At 54.0% G+C, this 19,732-nt stretch overlaps 1 protein-coding gene across 2 annotated transcripts; it reads left to right on the forward strand.

Moving 5' to 3' along the window:
- The first annotated feature begins 1,451 nt into the window (after positions 1–1,451).
- Positions 1,452–19,714, forward strand: Katnb1 (katanin regulatory subunit B1). Of its 2 annotated transcripts, none has more exons than XM_075976992.1 (20): positions 1,452–1,580; positions 2,734–3,031; positions 7,053–7,183; positions 10,134–10,251; positions 13,968–14,068; positions 14,347–14,388; positions 14,925–15,008; positions 15,188–15,303; positions 15,680–15,751; positions 15,899–16,049; positions 16,153–16,343; positions 16,455–16,585; positions 16,921–16,971; positions 17,781–17,848; positions 17,959–18,078; positions 18,173–18,322; positions 18,553–18,629; positions 18,701–18,775; positions 18,923–19,039; positions 19,323–19,714. In XM_075976992.1, the coding sequence occupies exons 2-20, from the start codon at positions 2,992–2,994 to the stop codon at positions 19,453–19,455; spliced, it is 1,968 nt and encodes a 655-aa protein (XP_075833107.1). In that variant the 5' UTR covers positions 1,452–1,580; positions 2,734–2,991; the 3' UTR covers positions 19,456–19,714. The 2 variants fall into 2 exon arrangements, with proteins under 2 accessions (XP_075833107.1, XP_075833108.1); XM_075976993.1 differs by having other exon boundaries at positions 18,010–18,078.
- The last annotated feature ends 18 nt before the right edge of the window (positions 19,715–19,732 follow it).

The following is a 19,732-nucleotide window of genomic DNA, read 5'->3' on the forward strand; positions in this document are numbered from 1 at the left end:
TAAGTTTTTATTTTCAGTGCTGGGGACTGTACCTAGTTCCTCCTCACACTAGTCAAAGCTTTCTACCAGAGCTACATTCTTGTTCCTACTTAGAGAAGTTATTATGTGTGTTGGGGATGATTACGATCATAATAATATAGTCTACACGTTAGAGGTAGGGGTAGTGAGATTGGTCATGCTCAGTGTTGTCATGATTGAAATGTCTGAGATTGATAATGCTCAAATACTTATGAGGCAAAACGTGTCAAAATCAAGAATTTGACATTTTATTTAATAATAAAAAGTTGAGAAGAACAGCAAGCTACAAAGTTTTGATTGAATGTTATTCTCCGAATCCAGGTCTTTTAGTAATCCCCAAAGTCTCAGAGCCAACTTCCCAAATCACAGAAGGCTGGTGGATGTCTTTTGTCCCTGCAAAGTTTTTCCATTTTGTAGGGACTTGGCACGTCTTGATTTTAAAGGTTCCAATCCTGGGGCCATCTTCCAGAAGTTTGGTCTTTTCACCTCAGCATCGGTTTCCTCATCTGTAAATGGGGAATTCCTACTGCCCTGTGGAGCAGAAGAACGCCAGGCGCTGCTGCCCCCATGAGACGCGCGAGTGGAGGACGGACCAGGGTTGGAGGCTCTTTCTGCAATGGGCCGGGGCGAGTTCCTCCTCAGTGAGCCCCCCCCCCCCACCTCTCCCCGCGCCGGCTCATGGAGGTTATATTTCCGCCACCCGACCCCAACCTGTCTGACCTGTCGCACACATCATCTGCCTTTCTCCGGTTCCCTAGTCGGTGGTTTCCGACAGCGAGCATCCACAAGCTTACTCAGTCATCTCCCACCGTGACTCTAGGAACGCACTCCTGGGTTCAACACCGACTCCACCCGTACTCAGGGTCTGTTTCTGTCCAGAACTCCACCAGGGAACTCAAGCCGGAGTGTGTGCCTGTGTGGGCAACTAAGCAGAAGCCAGATCCGACCACGTGGGCAACACCCTCAAGCTGAGGGCGGGGTCCGGGCGGCCCTGTTCCAAGATGGAAGAACTGCGACTTCACGCTGCTCCAGAAGTTCTCTTCCCATTGGTTGTCCGGAATTGGTTCTCCAATAATACTGACGTTCATTGGCCGATCTCGAGCTGTTGCTGAAGGGATTGGTGCAGCCGCCACCGTGTGCGGCTCGCGGATTTTTCAAACTTAACCGGGTTCCAGGAAGTGAAGGAAAAGGGCGGAAAAAGGTAGCCCGAGTGGAGGCGGGACTAAGGACATAGAAGCCGGCATTGGTTCTTTCAAGACCTAAGGACGGGCCGTAAACGCTTCTTTCTCGTGATTAGTCCGAGTCGGGGGGGGGGGGGGGGGAGGAAGGAGTCAGGTGGCTCCGTAAATCGGCAGATGCCCTTGCTTCTATTGGTCAATCTCAGAGGAAGGTGGAGCTTCCGTGGCAGCTGATTGGTGTAAGAAGTGAAGTGGGTGGGACTCTAGACCGGAGGTTTTGTTGTGAGGGTCGGTTGTCAAGCAGCGACCAATCAGGGCAGAGGATGGAGGCAAGTGGGGGTCGCGCCTGGAGGGAAGTCTTGGCCTCCAAAGCTACAGCTGCAGGTAGAGTGGCCCCCGGGGTCTTGGAGGCGAAGGGAAGATGGCTTTGGTCTTTGCGGAGCCTGGAGGGGACAATCGCGGCGCCGGCAGAGGGCTCTGGGCCGGGGAAGGCTGGGGCCGGTGCCCCTCAACACAGAGGGGCGGAGGGTCAGGCGAAGCTGAGAGACCAGTAGCAGATTTTGGATGAGCGAGACGAGTGTGGAGGCCGGGGAGGGAAAGCTAGCGGGCCGGAAGCAGAGCCGAGGGTGTGCGGAGGACCGCAGTGAGTTGGGGCTCCAGAAACAGGGGAGCGAATGAATGGGGAACTCCGATAGCAGCAGAGTGAAGGGGAGTGGAGAGGGTCTGGCGAGGCGTGGCGAACTTAGGGAGCTCAAGGTGTGCTGAAATGGGAGCACAGGTGACCGGAGAAAGGGAATGTGGTGAGAGTTGACGAGCCGTGGCTGTGGCAGGCTCCATCCATGCCGTGGCCTTTTAGAAGTGAGGAGTCATTCCGACTCACGCCTGGACCGGAGACCCAGTTCCCAGCTCTGTCCTTGAGAATAGCAACCGGTGGGAGTGGTTCCCGTCCTGGGAGCTGGGGAAGGAGGGAGCTAGAGGACTGGACCCTCAGAATCCTCTGGAAAACCACTCCTCTGCGAAGGCCTTCACTATCAGTCTCTTCACATTCTCACTCTCCCTCTGTGTGTGTGGTGTCTGCCTTTCCGGTGCCTCTCATGGGCCCCTAAACATAGCCTCGGACTCCAGCGCCTCATCCGATACAGGAGGTGCAAATCTGCGTGAACTGCAGACACGTGGTCCTCTCCGTCCCGATGCAGTTGTTGACACTTAAGACAGTCAGCATCCTGGAGCCCAGCTTTCTGCCTCTGGGAAATCGTCAGTCTTTCTTTCAAAGCGAGGAAGATCCGCCTGCCTCTGTCTGTGCTCCTGAGTGCTGGGGTTGCTGACACCACCAGGCCCAGCTACTTAGGGATGGTCTTTCATCTTTGGGCTCTAAGTCACAGAGGTTCACCTGGTCAGGTTTTCAGGCCCAGTGTGCACTACAGCCCCAGGCCACGAGGGCTTTCGTGGACCTGCATCAAGTGGCCTTGGTGACCCAGGGAGCTGCAACTCACCTCAAGTACTTGTTCACACACCGTCACCTCTGCTTGTATTCCAGACCAGTGTTGAGCTGAGATGGCCCAAGCCTGACAGTCCATGATCTGGGATCCAGACTTCCGTGTACAGGCTGCAGTTTCCTAGCGGATGATATAAACCACCAGGCAGCGCTGGGCCAGGAGAGGAGGACTCTCTGCCTGGATGTGTGGGAACTCCCTGCCAACTTGATTGTCGGATCTGGGGGGGATCCACCCCCACCCCACAGGGAAAGCACAATCTGTTTTGTGGGTGGGGGGTCTCAGGTGCCACCCCCTGAAGCATGGCCACCCCTGTGGTCACCAAGACTGCCTGGAAGTTGCGTAAGTACTTTCTTGTTTCTTTATCACCCCGTTGTTTTGTGAACTGCTTGCGGCTGGGTTCTTGTCTCCTGTCCTTGGCACAGCCCTGGTGTTAGGGTAGACAGAGATGTAAATCGCACTGGGCAGGTGCCTTAATCCTTCTGAGGCTGAGTTGCCCTATCTGCACAGAATAGTTGCACCTGTGCTCTGCAGTTGCTGAGACTCCAGTAAGAGCGTGGGCTTGGTAAAGCACTTGGTAAAGGATTTCAAGTCAGGCTATGGGCAGAGTGTTTTGAGAAAGGCTGGAAGGTGTTCTAGGATTTTTCAGATATGATCCAAGTCTGTTTCTTCCGTCAGATGAAAGTCTCAGGATGGCGGTGGAGACGCTGGCGGGGCTCTGGGTGTAATTGAGCAAAGATACTTCTGAGCTCCTCAGTCTAAACTCACTTCTATTCTTTTCCTTTTTTTGAGATAGGGTGTCCCTCTAGCCTTGCCTGGCCCAGGACACGTGCCTCAGTCTCTGGGGTGCTGGGAATAAAGGCCTGTGCCACCACGCCAGGCTCTTTCATATTCCTAAAAATTATTGAGGACCCTATAGGGCTCTTGTTTATGGAAGTTATACTTACCCATGTTGCTGTATTAGAAAACAGTGCTGAGACATCGATGTCCTCAAACCTTATAGTAGTGAGGTCGTCACATGCTGTGTATCTTCTCAAAGACTCCTCCTCTTGGGCAAATGAGAGTACCGAAGGCCGCTACCATCCTCATATTTAAGATAATAGTTTGGTTCTTCTGGGCCCTCTAAAGACTCTCGGGGGTGACCTGCATCTGTGCAGCTGGTTGTCACAGGTTTGGTGTGCTGTCCCTGGTCCCACTCTGCTGCTAACGGCCCCTGGGCTGTTTTCAGGACAAGGACTTTGGGCAGAGCTATTTTCTGGGTCTAGGTTTCCTCGTTTGTAAAGTGAGAGATTGGAACCATTTTCAAGTTGTTCTCCTAAGCACTATGTTCTGGGGAACCCCCTCCGCAGCACTCAAGAAAGGTATACTTTGAGTGGCTTTGTATTTATTGACATTATGTATCCAGTTCTTTAATGGCTTACCCTACCTGAAGGTAGAACCAGATGCTAGGGAACCAGCAAACGCCACATTACCCAAGGAGCCCAGCCTCGGGAGAACTGTAGGCAAGCACCAGAATTACATCCCTCTGTTCCCAGCCCTGCCCTGAGTCTGAGCCAGTGTGTGGGCTTTGAATCAGTTAACTGATGGGGGTGGAGGGTGTGTGAGCAGCAAGTGCAAAGGCCCGGAGACAGGAAGCTTTGTACATGGGAAAGACTTATAGGAGACCATGGGGGCTACTGCTCATCAGCAAAGAGAAAGTGATGCCAGGTAAACCTAGTGAGTTCTGCGGGGCACATGCCCACAAGACCCTTGTCCCCAAAGGCATCAAAGTATCTAAGCAGCAGGCAGTATGTTGAGGAGCTGGCAGTTTGTTGTACGAAGAGGTGTATGGCTGTATAGCCTGAGACCACGCAGGCTGGGCCTTCTTGGGGCTCCAGGGTGTGGTGAGGGTCAGAAGGGTTATTGCCAGTGTGGGGTGGCTGAACCCCTGCCTTTTGTGTCTTCCTCCTAGGGTTTAAGTCCTTCAGCACCTCGGGCAGACCAAGAGTGATCCCCAGCTTTGGCTGAGATTTGCCAGGCTATACTGCTGGGTCTTGGGGGTGGAGGGGTCCTGATGGCTTATGCTGGAGGGAGAGCAGCTGCTGTCACCTGGCCTGCCAGGGGACACGGAGAGCTTGATGTTTGCATGGAAATCTAGTACCCATGTGTGGGCCGTTGGTGTCTGGTGTTCCCCAAGCCAAGCCAGAAAGGGAGCCTGCTGTGAGGACTGGGCGTCCCTTTTGCTGGTGCCTGTGCTGTCTTCCTGTCCGCTCAGGTTCCCATCAGCCCCTGACTAAAGGGGAGTCATCATCACCCCACCTCTGCCTGTGACTCTTCCAGTGCCAGGCCCGTCTGATCCCCCTGAGAGCAGATGCCTGGAAGCCCTTCTGTTACACGTTCATGGGACTCAGCCAGACCTTTCTCTCTTTACCTGAGGAGGGTGAGGACCAGGGCAGATGCCCGGGGGTCTGATGAATTCGGGGTGTGGCTGCAGAGATAACTCAAGCCTCTAGAACAGAGTGGTTGGCTGGGAACAGCTGCACAGCCCTCCTGCTGCTCAGACAGATATATAAAGGATCACGGCTCAAGCCTGTAGGCAGCTGTCCCGCAGTGTGCCGAGGACAAGATTGTGGTTGAGATGACAACTCCAGCAAGACCCAGCTCCCTTGGGTCAGATGGCAGGTCTTCCAGTCCTTAGATTGGAAGAATCTGGGCTGACAAGGAACTCTCTTCCTGTTTGGTCAGCCTCTGCTTGCACCAGCTGTGCCCTGTCAGGCCCTGAAGGGAGGTGTCATTTCAGAAGTTGCGGCTTTGTTGGGACCCTGGGCGTCTTTGGAAGCCCAGACTGTCAGGGCTTTCCTGGGCCTGTTTTCCAATCTCCTTATGGACTGCAGCTCACACAAGAGCTACCCAGGCTGGGTAGAGTCAGACCTAGGGTGGGGGAAGGGCCCTTTACTAACAGTCATGACACCCTTCTCATCACCCATGCCAGTCTCCAGCTGCTTTGGGCATCTGTATGTTGCCTGTTTGAGAGACCTGCCCTCTCCTTCCTCCTGTTCCAGAGGAAGTTGGGGACCAGGGACCGGCTTACAGGCCTGTCTGTCTCTTGATTGAGCACTGATAAAGCCCGCAGTTCCCGTCTGTGTTCCCCATGTCAGCACCCTCCTCCACGGTCTAGGCCAGGGGCTCTGGGGGGCTGTCCAGAGGCTTTAGCTCCCATTCTCGGGGTCGGCTTTGCCCACCAGCTCCTGCTGTATCTGCTGCCTCCTGCCATTATCCTTACGGAACCCACTCCCTGCTGCCCTGGGACCCTGATAGCCACTCTGTGCTTCAGTCTATCTCAGCCCATTCCTAATGAACTGGCCCTGGGTCATGCTGTTCTCTGGACCAGGACCGTCTCTCAGAGAGGAAGAGAGACTAGACCAAGGCCACGCAGCTGGCAGAGCTCAAATCAATACCTGATTCAGAATTCTGAATTGGGATCTAGGGACAGCTGTCTAGACAGAACTTGAATTCTTCTGAAGGTGTGTCCCAAGTGGGCTTTGTCTGTATGGCAGCACCTGAGCAGTTGAAAAGCACTTAGGTGATACATGGGTTCATTTAGAAACACAGCAGTTTGTTTTTTGTTTATCGTAGGAAAAACATTTTCTCTGGATATTAGTGCTTAACAAAGTAGATAAAAACAGGAAGCCAATTTTTAAAAGTAAAACTTAGTCTTCCCACAGTACCTGCGGTGATTGGTTCTAGGACCCTGCACACAGAGAGCCATGCCTGCATGTACTCAGTCCTTTATATAGTGATGCGGTGTTCGCGTGGAAACCTGCGCTTCCTCCGGGTACCTTGACTCACCTGTTACTTGTGATGCACAGTACAGTGTGATGTTGTTTCACTGTTTCTTGCAGTACATTGTTTGTGGACCGGCAACGAGGACGCGTCTGCTCACACCCAGCCTGATGAGCGCAGACGCTCGTTTTGTTTTGTGACAGGGTCTTGCTGGTAGCCTAAGCTGGCCTGGAACTCATGATCCTTGGGCCTCGGACTCCCAAGTGCTGAGTTTACAAGTGTGCACCAGGTGTCCGGCATTACAGATGCACCTATCCTAAGTCTTTCCCCTCAGCAGCTGGTTGAGGGTGCCTGCAGGGCGACCTCTGCAGTCTGTGTTGCCAGCTGATGGGAAGAGAAAGGAGGCCTGAGAGCAGGGCAGTGAGCTGAGGGAGAGACGGGTATCTCAGCCTCTGGCCTACACTTGGCCCTGTAGCTGGTCCTGAAGGTGGGGGGCATTATCTGAGTGTTGTGTTCAGAGCTGGTGACTGAAGAGGGCCACCTCTCCCATATGGCCTGTCAAAGTCCCCTGACCTCTTTCTTCCCCTCCTTTCCTATGTAGAAGAGATCGTGGCCCATGCCAGCAATGTGTCCTCATTGGTGCTGGGCAAGGCCTCAGGGCGGCTGCTGGCCACTGGTGGAGATGACTGCCGTGTCAACCTGTGGTCGATCAACAAGCCCAACTGCATCATGGTGAGTGATGAACCACGGCCTCTGCTGGGGCTCCTTTGGCAGGCACTGGTGATCCCAGGTCCCCAGAGTGGCCCCGCATACCATTAGTGCTGCTCCGTTATCTGCTCCAGAAGGCCCAGGAGAACCCAAGACAGCCGGGTGGGTGGCCAGCCCTCGGGAAGAGGGGCAACACAGGTGTGGGACAGAACTCCAGAGTCCTTGCGGGAAGGCTTACACAAGCCCCACTCTCTGCCTGCCAGCTTGAGGGACACATCTTCACAAAGGGTCAGAGGGGACTCAGCTGGAGGCCGTTCTTGACTGAGATTCCCTAGTCACGCCACACAGGGCTGCAGCTGCTTTCCGAGGCTGGACAGCACACGGAGAGGGAAAGCCGTCTTTTCAGGCAGTTCTGTTGGTTGGAGGTGGCCCGATGTTGAGTCTGTGTCTTTCTAGATAATGAAATAGAAGCAGATACATGTGCGTGCATGTGTGTGCATGTGCACACGAGCACACAGGTTTCTCCGAATACTATCTTTGCCTTGTGTGACCTAGTTCCTTAGAATGACAGTGTCTTGAGGATTTTTCCTATGTCAACAAATACTGTTTTATAACATGCTTCTAAATGGCTTTTTGGTATCCGTCACAGGGATGAACTGTAATTAGCTTAGCCACACCCTGTCATCAGCAGGACTGCTGGCTCCAGCTTTTAGGTTCTGCTAAACCACAATATGTCAAACATTCTTACTTGTTGAGACTTCTGAGCAGACCCCCGATCACTGCGTCTGGGCCGAGTGTGCAGTTCTGAGAAGTTGTCACACAGGCTCCAAGAAGCCACTTTCCATCTTCACCCACAACACGGAAGTGTGGCTGTGCCCTGTGTCCTCGACACCTTAGGCGATTGTCATTTTTTTGTCTTTTGACTAAGTAAACAAAAAATGGAGACAGTGATAACTGTTAGTGGAAGTTTGGTTATTTCAGTGATTTCATGAGACTGGGCGAAACTGAGACCCACTCGGATCTTAGTCATGGTTAGTACGTCAGGGTTCAGTAAGAGAATTGCTCTTTTTATTTTTTCCTTATGATGTATTGATCTTGGTTTTATTTTTGCGTGTCTATGCACACTATGTGTGTGCAGTGTCTGTAGAAGTTAAAGGTGGCACTGGATCTCCTGGAAGTGGAGTTACAGATGGTTGGTAGCTGCCATGTTTATGCTGGGCATTGACTCCAGGTCCTTTGGATGAGCAGCCGGTGCTCTTCATCACTGAGCCATCTCCCCAGCCCCGTTTTGTTTTGTTTTATTTGGAAGACTCGAATGTTTTCATCCCCCATAAAATGCCAGAGTAACATTCCCTGACTTGAAAAGCAATCAGCATAGGCTAGAGATGTGGCTCAGCGGTGGAGTGCTTGAAAAGCAATCCGCATAGGCTAGAGATGTGGCTCAGTGGTGGAGTGCTTGAAAAGCGATCCGCATAGGCTAGAGATGTGGCTCAGCGGTGGAGTGCTTGAAAAGCAATCCGCATAGGCTAGAGATGTGGCTCAGTGGTAGAGTGGTTGCCTACATATTTAAAAAAAATATTCACCCAGAAGAGGGTAAGTGCTAAAGTGTTTTTCTCTGCGGTGACTTCTGTGTCCTCCTGGAGATGACTAGAACTTCAAATTCCTTCTGTGTCCTAGGATTATTCAGTCCACGGACAAGCAGATACCTGTTTCCCTCTAGTGGTCTCATACTGTGTACATACCTGGCCTCATGGAACTTAGTCTTCCTCGTGTTTGAAAGGTTACCGTAATGGGCGTTTACATGGCCTCTGGTCTCTTGTCATGAAAAACCTTGGGTTTGTGCTTACAGAGAATAATTTCCCTGAAGAATGGTGGTGCCATTGTTTTTCTGAGACAGAGTCTTACTGTGTAGCCCAGGCTGACCTTGAGCTTGGAGATTGTCCTACCTCTGAGACCAGAGATGTCCTTACTGCTGGGATTGCAGGTGTGTGTCACCACACCTGGCCTTGGATTGTGTGTTTGGAGAGAACATGTGTTTCTTATGGGGGCTGTTTTGCTCAGTTGTGATCCTGGAAGTCTGGACCCATTCAGATCCCCTACCATTGTCCAGCAGGAGCCAGGCAAGCTGCTCTAACTATAAGGCTTCAAACATTGGCTCTGAGGAATGCCCCCTGCTTCCCACATGTCCCCATCAGGAATGTTTCCTTAGTAAACACTGGTGAAATGGCCACTGGGCTTTGAGGGGCCAGCATTGAACAGAGTGACAGACACAATGGACTTGGGTTCTGGCCTTCCCTCTTAAAGCTAAAGGTGACAACACCTTACCTGATCCAGCTGTCCCTGTGGGTGCTCTGGGTGTGCACAAACCTGCCCGCTCTCCATCAGACCTTCCCAGGCCCCTGGAAGCACGGCGCAGGCAGCCCCTGGAGTCAGGCACCCAGGGCAGGCAGTGCAAGTGTGTTCCTAGCTTGCTGTGGTCTCTATGATCAGACCGAGTAGATAGAGATGGGGATAGCCTGGATGGGATCATTCAGACTCGGGGTAAAGGTCCAGCATCTCCTTATCTTGATCTCCTTTCCCTTCCAGTGACCTGGAGCCATTCCCATAGGTGATGCCCATGCCAGGAGCCAGGAGCACTGTAGAAGGGAGAGGGATGCCTGGGGATCAGTCAGGGTCTCTCAGCATGTAATCAAGGCTGGCCGGGATCTCATTATGTAGTTGAGACTGGGCTGGAACCCACCATCCTCCTGCCTCTGTCCCACAGACAATGGGGTCACTGGTGTTGAAGGGCTGCTTTATCCATTGTGCTGATGAACCGCCATGCTCAGCTGAGTTAGGGCATAGGTGGGGCCCCCTGAGAGCAGCTCAACACTCTTTACTTCTTACTGAAGCTATTCTCAGGGACCCTCAATTTGGGACAGTAACTGGGGGGTTATCCCTGCAGTCCATTGGAGCCTCCACCCTTTCTCCGCAGAGCCTGACAGGTCATACATCCCCTGTGGAGAGTGTCCGCCTCAACACCCCTGAGGAGCTCATCGTAGCCGGTTCCCAGTCAGGCTCCATTCGTGTCTGGGACCTGGAAGCTGCCAAAAGTAGGCCTCCCTGCTTACTGTTCCTTTGTGTGTGGGGGGGGGGAGGGGGCACTTCAGGCTCGGGGCATTGGGCTGCCACCTCCAGGAGGTCTGGGTTCTTTGTTCCCCCAAGCACTGACCAGAGTGGGTAGCATGTCATCCATGGCACTCTGTCAGTCCAGCAACAATGGGCACTGCCATCCCCCAAGTGCTAACATGAACAGTAAGGTGTGTGTGTTTATATGTGTGTATTTGGAACCTGGAAGGACATCACTGGAGGGGATATCCTGCAGGTAAGTGAATAAGTGGATGGCTGTGTGGGAAGAGCCACTGAGATCCTGGGAAGCATCCCACATCAGGGTAGATGTTGGGTGGCTGGATCTTCCGTTTGTCCCCCTTCCCTGTCACATACTTTGAAAAGTCCATGTCAACTTGAACCTTGGTGGCATGAGGAAGTCTTTGCCACATGCTTACCCTGTTCTGGGGCCTCTGCTTCCCCCACTGTTGTGCCCAGCAATACCACCCCTTTCCTAAACCTATGGTGTCATACTTTCTTTAACAAAACAAGTTGGTCCCTTACAATGGTGCCTGCCTAAAATCCCAGCATTCAGGAAGCTGAGGCAAGAGAATAGCTGTGAAATAGAAGGCCAGCCTAGCCGATGGTGTATTAGCCCACTGCAAACAAACAACCCTCAAATAAAAAAACATACCCCTGCAATGAGACAGGGCTTGGCTCTCAGCAGCTGCCCAGACCCGAGCCCATTGCCCCCACTTCTCTTCCTGTCCTTGGAGTGACACCATTTATATGGTCAGTGTTTGTGCTGTAGGGACCCCGTGTGTCTCTTTCTGTGACATGGTTTCCCTAGAGTGAACAGTCGCTCCTTTTTCCATGTGCATTTTCAAAATCCCTGTCAAAATCATCATTGCTCGTCGTTACCCATCATCACAAGGGCCCTGCTAGACGGGTCAGCTTTGACCAGTCCTGCATTCCAGCGCCCTCTTCCTCAGTGCCTGGGAGCCCATCACCCTCACCTCCTCACCTTGTCTTTGCTGTCCTGAGACCTATAGTGTCCTCTTCTGTGGCTTCCTGCTCTCCAGATAATCTACTAGGAAAAGATGGAGGGAGCCCAGGACACAGAGGCAGGAAGATTGCCTGTTCAGGTCCATCCTGTCTCAAAATGCAGGGGCAAGGGCCACAGCTCAGTGGGAGAGCTTGCCTGGCATGTGTGAGGCCCTGGTTTGATCCCTGGCTCTAACGGTGAATGGCAGGCACAGTGTTAGGAACCCTCTATGACTGAAAGCGACTTTATCCTATCTCTGTTCTTTAGAGTTCAAGTGTAGAATTCTATTGGAGATAATTTTCTAGTGGAATTTTGAAGGTGTCAACACGCTGCTTTTAGGTTCCAGAGTTTCCGGCGGAATCTGGTGCTGCTTTTCGCTGGTCCATCACATGGGATCTGCTTCTCTCTTCCTTCTTCCTCCCTCAGTTTGTAGCAGGCGTCCCAGCCTCGAGGGTACAAGCCCTTCTGCGGGCGTGTTCTCACATCTGAGCTTGGACCTCACAGGTTCCTTTTGGTCGAGAAACTCACCTTGGGGTGTGTCACACAAAGTTCCGCCTTCTCTGTGGATGCTACCAGCCCCAGTACCCCCCAGCTTTGTCAGAAGAATCTGGAATTTGATGTGGAATACCTCCTCTCTGCAGTATTGACAGCTAACTAGGCATGTTTTACCATCCATGTTCAGGACAACCTCAGGAGATCCGAGCAGAGTTGGTTTGCTCGCCTTGGGGGCCACCTGCTGCAGCTCAGAGGTCCCAGCCTTCTTGTCCAATGAGAACTCCCTGAGCTTGGCTGAGCCTAAAAGGCCCTTCTGGCACAGGCTGCTACAGAAATCAGGAGTGAGAACCCAGAGAAACTTCAGGGACACAGGGGCTCTGAGAGCCACAGTTAACACCAGGCAGAGGCTGAACAAACACTCCACAGGGAGACCATGGAGGTCCGTACATGTGTAGGCAGCTTCCTGTCTCCTCTACTCCGCAGGCCCTAGAGCTGTGACCAGGGCTAGACATCCCCTGGGAGAGACAAGTAAGGGCAGAAGTCATGACAGAAGAATGTGGTCCTGCCAGCTCTCCACAGTGCTGGGAGCTAAGGACGCAGGCCTGTAGATCCCACAGGAAGGCACCCTTACCTCAAGAAGCTGGCCTGTGTTGGGTAAGCCCCACCACGGCCTCTTGTGCCTGAGTTTCCCTTGCTGTGGCAACGAGGCGAAAGATGGCTAGGGCAGCATGTTGCCCAGGCTTCCTGAACTTCCAGCAGTGCGAGACAGCTAAGGAACAGGGGAAGCCAGGGCTCAGTGTGGGTGTAGTGGAGTTGGACATGCACTTCAAGGATGAGTCAGGGACCTTGGTAAGGTCCTCAGGTGTGAGGAGGAGGTATCTTCCCAGCTGTAATGTCTGTCTGAAACTGAACACGGAGGTGAGATGGACAGTGGTCCTGGGCCTCAGGACGGACACTGGCTAGGGCCGCCATTCCCTCTGTGCTGTTCCTGCCTGGACAGCTCTGGCTGCACTTCACTCCTGAGGCCCAGGTGGGATGTCTCACCATCCACCCACCTCCTGGCACTGAGCTAACATAGTCAGCTCGCTGAACACCAGAAATGATCAGCGGGTGCACAGTGACAGGGGACGCCAGTGTGTCCTCGCTGAGCCCACGAGAGGGAGAAGACGCGGGCTGTGAGGTCTGAGGAGGAAGAGACTGGAGGAGGTGAAGGCAGGCCTCCGGGAGGAGACTAGAACTGCACAGTCCCACTCTGAAGTACTTGGTGTTCATTTTAGTTTTCATTGTAAACCAGCCTGAAGGTCCGAGGGGCCTAGAGACGGCCTAGACTCACACAGCAGTTCCGGAGCAGAGCCGGAACTGATCTTGGTTTTGTCAGGCCACCACGCCAATGGGTGGATTTTCCAGCAGTTACTCAGTTCATCTGTGCTTGGACCTCTACGTACCTCTCCATAACACAAGAGCTCACTACCTGCGAAACCTTGGTGCAACCTAAGGAGAGCTGGACTCTATACCCCTTGGCTTACCATAACTCATGGGCTGGGGAGCTTTATTTGGTCAGTGGAAATATAAATGTTCCAAAAAGCTATCTGTAATACTTGGAGATACAAAATTTGCCCCTGGCCTGCCAGGCCTTAGTGGATTAGATGTGTCCCCAAGGCAACAATAAGTGATTAGTCTGCTCCCGGCTGCCTCTCCCTGGATCTTCCATTTGTATTGGCTGTAGGGCCATGTGTAGGTGCCATCTGACTGGGCATTGTGAGTCCCAGCCATATCCTCTTGCCCATGGCTGTTATCCACTTGATGCTGTCCCTTGTCTTCCTGGACTCTTTAGCCAAGCAGCTCCCTCGATTGTAGCCTCTGCTCAATCCTTGGTACTGTCCTGGGGTTATTTGCCCTGCATAACAGCCCATGGACACATGGCCTGGACCAAGCACCGTTGTGGCTGCTGCTGCTCAGGGACCTTGGCACACACAAGCTATGGGTAATGCCATGCATTTTCTGGGGACTTGAGTAGTGCCAGAAATGGCTATAGAACTGTTAGAGTGGCCCAGTACTGGCTGATCGCCCCTATTTTCCTATTGGCATTCCAGTTTCTGTGCCAAAGGGTATACACAGATGGGCTTGGCAGCATGCTGCTGGCCAGCTAGCATTTACATGGCTCTATTTTTGCTTTGTTAGTTCTCCGCACACTCATGGGGCACAAAGCCAACATCTGCAGCCTGGATTTCCACCCCTATGGTGAATTTGTGGCCTCAGGTTCCCAGGACACAAATATCAAGGTAAGGTACCACTGTGCCTATGTCAAGTGTAAGGGAATCCTTCCTCCATGGCAGAATCCTGGGGACAGAGGAACCATGGACTCTTGGTCAGACACTTTCAACTTGGGATGCCCAGCTTGAGTAAGCCTTCCAGCCTTTCTTTTTGGGGCTGTCATGACCTGGAGGTATCCAGAGGCCTCTCAGAGCTGCAGAGTACCCTCTGGCCTACCCTCCAGGGCCATCACAACCTCTCATGATCCACCCTGCCTACCCACACCCCTGCGCTCTCTCTCCTACAGCTCTGGGACATCAGGAGGAAAGGCTGTGTCTTCCGATATAGGGTAAGCATGGCTTGTGTCGGTTACCTGTGATCTTATGTGACATGAGTCACAGCATGGGTCCATACCACAGTGGGCCTCGGAGGCTGCAGTCCATTGCAGGTTAAACCTCAAAATACACCTGAAGTAATGCAGTGCCTTGGGTGGTCTGTCTGGACCCCCAGCTTCCCACCAATCCCCAGAGTCACACCTGTTAAGCTACTCCATGATCTGCATTTGCAATCAGGTAGCTAGCTGGTGTCCCTGGGTGCAAGGCTTTCTGTTCCTAGGTGTGTGGCAGTACTGTGAATGACAGAATCCTTCTTGGAAGAGACCATAAAATACTTTTAGGATGTAACAGACTGCACAGTTGTGATTTCTTAGAGGCCTGGGAGTCTGGCCACATAGAAGTGTCTCTCATGTCTCCCAGCAGTAACTATGCATCCTTTCTGTGGCTGGTCCTTAGGAAGGCCCTGTGTTTCAGGGAAGCCATTGGGGATGGGAAGGTGCTGTGGGACCCAGGCCCCTCCAAAGAGCTTGGTTCTTTTCATCTTCCTCAGGGGCACAGCCAGGCTGTGCGGTGTCTCCGGTTCAGCCCTGATGGGAAGTGGCTGGCCTCGGCAGCAGATGACCACACAGTGAAGGTAACTCCTGACCCTGGTGTGCAGGCTGGACCCAGAGGGATGCTGATCATACCCAGACTGTGTCCTCACCTCACTGTTAACTGGGCGTATGGGTCCCCAAACTTGTTGAGAGTAGAGGGAGCTCAGGCCCAGAGCCAAGGGCCCAGCCTGGCCCTTAACCTCTTCCCACCCTGCTCCAGCTCTGGGATCTGACAGCTGGCAAGATGATGTCTGAGTTCCCTGGTCACACAGGGCCTGTGAACGTGGTGGAGTTTCACCCCAATGAGTATCTCCTAGCTTCTGGCAGCTCTGACAGGTGAGGAGGAATAAGGCGCATTGCCTGACAGTAGTCCCCACCTTCTCTTTCCCCGTCATATGCCTGAAAGCCTATGTGGGCTAAATTTTAAGCCAGGATTAGTTCCTGGTCCCATTTCTCCCAGGCTAGAGTCCTGGTCTTATACTTTCCTGGCCTGTTAGGACCCACACCCCCTAGCGGAGCACAGTGCAGGGAAGCCTCCAGCAGGTGGGGTTGGCTCTGGGGTAGGGCTGTCAGGACCAGCCTAGGTCATTTTACCCTCTGCACGCACAGGGCCATCCCTGCCCCAGACATCACTCCTAGTGCCCCTGCAGGGAGGGTCCTGGAGAGGCCCTGGACAGCATGAGGGACTGGCTTCCTGTGGCCACCTTTGTAGGACGATCCGCTTCTGGGACCTGGAGAAGTTCCAGGTGGTGAGCTGCATTGAAGGGGAGCCAGGGCCTGTCAGGTACGTAGAGCACATGGGCCCCTCACCTGCGCAGTGGGATGTCGGTAAGGGTGATTTTCCCTGCCTCTGCCTCTCCTCTGTCCTGGACTCGCCATCTCTCTGGGGGTCAGGTACAGTTGACTGACAGCCAACTCTCACCTGGCCTAGGAGTGTCCTCTTCAACCCCGACGGCTGCTGCTTATACAGTGGCTGCCAGGACTCGCTGCGCGTCTACGGTTGGGAGCCTGAGCGCTGCTTTGATGTGGTCCTTGTCAACTGGGGCAAGGTGGCTGATCTGGCCATCTGTAATGACCAGCTGGTGAGAGTCAAGTTACCCATCCCTCCCCCTGCCCCTCAAGCTTCCGCCTTCTGGGCCTCCTGGGTTCTGGCCCCACCCCACATCAGCTCTGCCTGTCCTGCAGATAGGAGTGGCCTTCTCCCAGAGCAATGTCTCCTCTTATGTGGTGGACCTGACGAGAGTCACCAGGACAGGCACTGTGACCCAGGACCCTGTGCAGGCTAGCCAGCCTCTGACACAGCAGACCTCCAACCCTGGTGTCTCCCTCCGCCGCATCTATGAGCGGCCCAGCACAACCTGCAGCAAGCCTCAGAGGTGGGTGCTCGTGGCTTTGGCAGGGTGCATGTCCCAAGGCGGCTCCTGCATACTCAACCCTGGGCCTCACTGAGGATGCTGGCCTCTTCAGCTTGACTCTGTACACGCCAGGGTAAAGCACAACTCGGAGAGTGAGCGGCGCAGCCCCAGCAGCGAAGATGACAGGGATGAGCGTGAGTCCAGGGCCGAGATCCAGAACGCTGAGGACTACAATGAGATCTTCCAGCCCAAGAACAGCATCAGTGAGGCCACTCTCTCTCCCACCTCACAGCCCAACTCCTCACTGTGGCTCTATCCCCTAAACCTTACCTCCTCTCCGCATTTTTGTACTGGGCTAGTTTCTAAAAAGGGAACCTGGACATTTGCAGCAGAGGTCCAGCAGCTACTCACTGTGACCCCCTACCCTGCTTGAAACCAAGAGGGCCTATAGGTGCATATGGGCTCGTAGGGTCAGGAACATGTGCTCGGGGATCACCTTCTAGTCATGTGTCTATCTTGATTAAGACCTTGGCCACACACAAAGCCTGTTCCCAGAGAGCTTACGGGAACCCAGTTATCAGCCCCTTTGCCTTGGCAGGTCGGACACCGCCTCGGAAAAGTGAGCCCTTCCCAGCGCCCCCAGAAGATGGTGAGTTGGAAATAGCTGGCCTGAGGACCAGGCCTCACCTCTCACTGCAGCCCCTAGCCTACCCAATTAGATCTTGTCCTGTGCCTGCCTGAAAGTGCCTGCCTACCATGTGCCTAGCACACAGAAGGCCCTGGAGGCAATTTAAGTAAGGCAGGCAGTGCCTCCTTCAAGCCTATGCCTGATTGCCTGGAGAGAAACAAACACAGGTGGACTGCCCATGGGGTGTGTGCCACTGAGGACTGGGTCTACTATAGATACGGGGAAGCAAGACTCCGAGAGGGCTGGGGGTAGAGAACCAGAGGATCGGGACCCAGACCTGCAGCAGGAGCCAGAGAGCTAAGCTGCAGGCCAGACCCACAGAGCCCTGGCCAGGAGTTTGGTACTGAAGAAAGGGACCATCCAGTCTGCTTTGGGATAGCAAAGGGTCCATCTGTAGCAGCATCTCTATCCTCCTGGCTCCCCTTGGGGACCCAGTGCTGCTGCTTTATTTTAGTGAGGCTGTTCTCCTGAGAAGCTCTCCTTGTTTACTGCTCACCCCCACTCATCTGCCGCCCTCTTCCTGTACTCCATTCCTAATGGCAGGATTCCCCTGAAGCTGCTGGGTCCCACCTCCACACACCCAAGGACAGCCCCTGCCTCAGCCCCCCCAGGATGCCTACCTGCTGCAGATCTCCCTGTGCCCAGCTCCCTGTCCCCGTCTGCCTGCTGACACCTGCTCCTTCCCAGCTGCAGCTGTCATGGAAACCCATCCTGACCTCTTCTCACCGGGTCCTTCTAGTCTGATAGTGAGCTTTTCTTTCTACTCCTAGACACAGCCACAGCAAAGGAGGCCTCGAAACCTAGCCCAGCCATGGATGTGCAGCTGCCGGTGCCAAATGTATGTCTGAGCAGAGAGGATTCCTGTGGGTCTGAGCCAGGGTGGGGACCTTGCTGTCAGGAGCTGTGGGAGGACTCGGGCTGATGTAGCTGAGCCTCTGCTCCCTGCAGCTCGAGGTCTCAGCCCGACCTCCAGTCTTGACTTCCACTCCTGCACCCAAGGGCGAGCCTGCCATCATCCCTGCCACACGGAATGAGCCCATTGGCCTAAAGGCCTCTGACTTCCTGCCCGTGAGTGGGATTTGCCCGAGGTGGGGTTGAGAGCTAAGAGGAGAATGGAGTGTGCTATCTGCTCCCGTGCCAGCATCTGGGTGTCTCCTCATAGGCCGTGAAGGTCCCCCAGCAGGCCGAGCTGGTGGATGAGGATGCCATGTCACAGATACGGAAAGGCCACGACACCATGTGTGTGGTACTTACCAGCCGCCACAAGAACCTGGACACTGTACGGGCCGTGTGGAGCTCGGGAGATATCAAGGTAAAGGTGACTTCTTAGCCCGTTGCTTGGGCTTTAGGCTGGACAGAGAAGAGGCCACGCAGTGGGACCCTGGGGTACGGCAGCCTTGTGGTACCCCCGTAGCCAGCTTCCATCAGTTGAGCGCTGATGTGAGGCTGCGCCCCACCCTCCTTGTTGGTGCAGTCTGTTAACGTGCTCCAACCCTGTCTGCTCCCATCCTGTGCCACCCTCTTAACGGAGCTTGTCTGCAGACATCAGTGGACTCCGCAGTGGCCATCAATGACCTGTCTGTGGTGGTAGACCTCCTGAACATTGTCAACCAGAAAGCGTAAGTGGCCTCAAGAAGAGAAGGGGGTGGTCAGGGCTGGCGGGTGGCATCACACCCAGCTCTCTCTCCAGCTCGCTGTGGAAGCTGGACCTGTGTACCACAGTGCTGCCACAGATTGAGAAGCTTCTGCAGAGCAAGTATGAGAGGTAGGGAGCCCCTCCATCCCCGGAAGCCATCAGTGGAGTAGGCACGTGTGTGCCTGTGCCCCGCCTGTGGAGGACCCCTCTGTCTCCCATCTGCTCGCTGGCTCTGGGCCCCATCTATGTATGACTCCATCTCCTTTGCTCCTGAAGCTATGTCCAGACTGGGTGCACCTCCCTGAAGCTGATCCTGCAGCGGTTCCTGCCCCTCATCACTGACATTTTGGCAGCCCCGCCTTCTGTGGGTGTGGACATCAGCCGGGAGGAAAGGTAAGGGGCATGATGCATGCTGCCCTCAGCCTCCATTGTGGGTAGGTGTGCCCAAACAGCCCGCAGTGAACACTGCCAAGTGGCTCAGGATGTACGGGTATGGCCGAAGCATGGGTTCCTCCCTGGTCTTGCTTGACCCTCCACACTGGCATGGCTTGGGAGACTTCTTGTGCTCTTAGGAGGTGCTGGAGTGGTTGGTTAGGGGAGCGAAAGCCCGAGGCTTGCCGGCATCCTGGCCAGGTGGGGTGGCCTCCGTCCTCAGCTGCTGCCTCTTGGCCTACAGGCTGCACAAGTGCCGACTCTGCTTCAAACAACTCAAGAGCATCAGTGGCCTCGTCAAGAGCAAGTCAGGTCTGAGTGGCCGCCATGGCAGTGCCTTCCGTGAGCTGCACCTACTCATGGCCAGTTTGGACTGAGGAGCTTACTGGTGGGTCTTACACTCTAGTTCGCTGTATGCCCGTGGCCCATGAGCCTCAGCTTGGCCTCCACTCTTGCCCTGATGGCCATCCTGGAGGCAGCATCGCCAGCCCACTGACCACAGTTGTGGACTTACAACTTCCTCTCCAGCAGCAGCTGCACAGTCTTGCTTCTCAGGGCAACTCCAGCCTCGGAGCTGCTGCTGTAACTTATCAGGCAGATTTATTAAATGTATAACTGTTCCTGACTTCCTTATAAGAGATATCCTCTGGCTGT

Source organism: Microtus pennsylvanicus, chromosome 6 (genome assembly GCF_037038515.1).
Source record: "Microtus pennsylvanicus isolate mMicPen1 chromosome 6, mMicPen1.hap1, whole genome shotgun sequence".
Taxonomy (NCBI): domain Eukaryota; kingdom Metazoa; phylum Chordata; class Mammalia; order Rodentia; family Cricetidae; genus Microtus; species Microtus pennsylvanicus.

Excerpts from the sequence above, each read along its gene's own strand:
- Katnb1 (XM_075976992.1), top strand. The coding sequence starts at position 2,992 with ATGGCCACCCCTGTGGTCACCAAGACTGCCTGGAAGTTGC. Across the intron at positions 16,972-17,780 it reads CCCAGCGCCCCCAGAAGATG|ACACAGCCACAGCAAAGGAG; the intron begins GTGAGTTGGAAA and ends TTCTACTCCTAG. Across the intron at positions 19,040-19,322 it reads GACATCAGCCGGGAGGAAAG|GCTGCACAAGTGCCGACTCT; the intron begins GTAAGGGGCATG and ends CTTGGCCTACAG.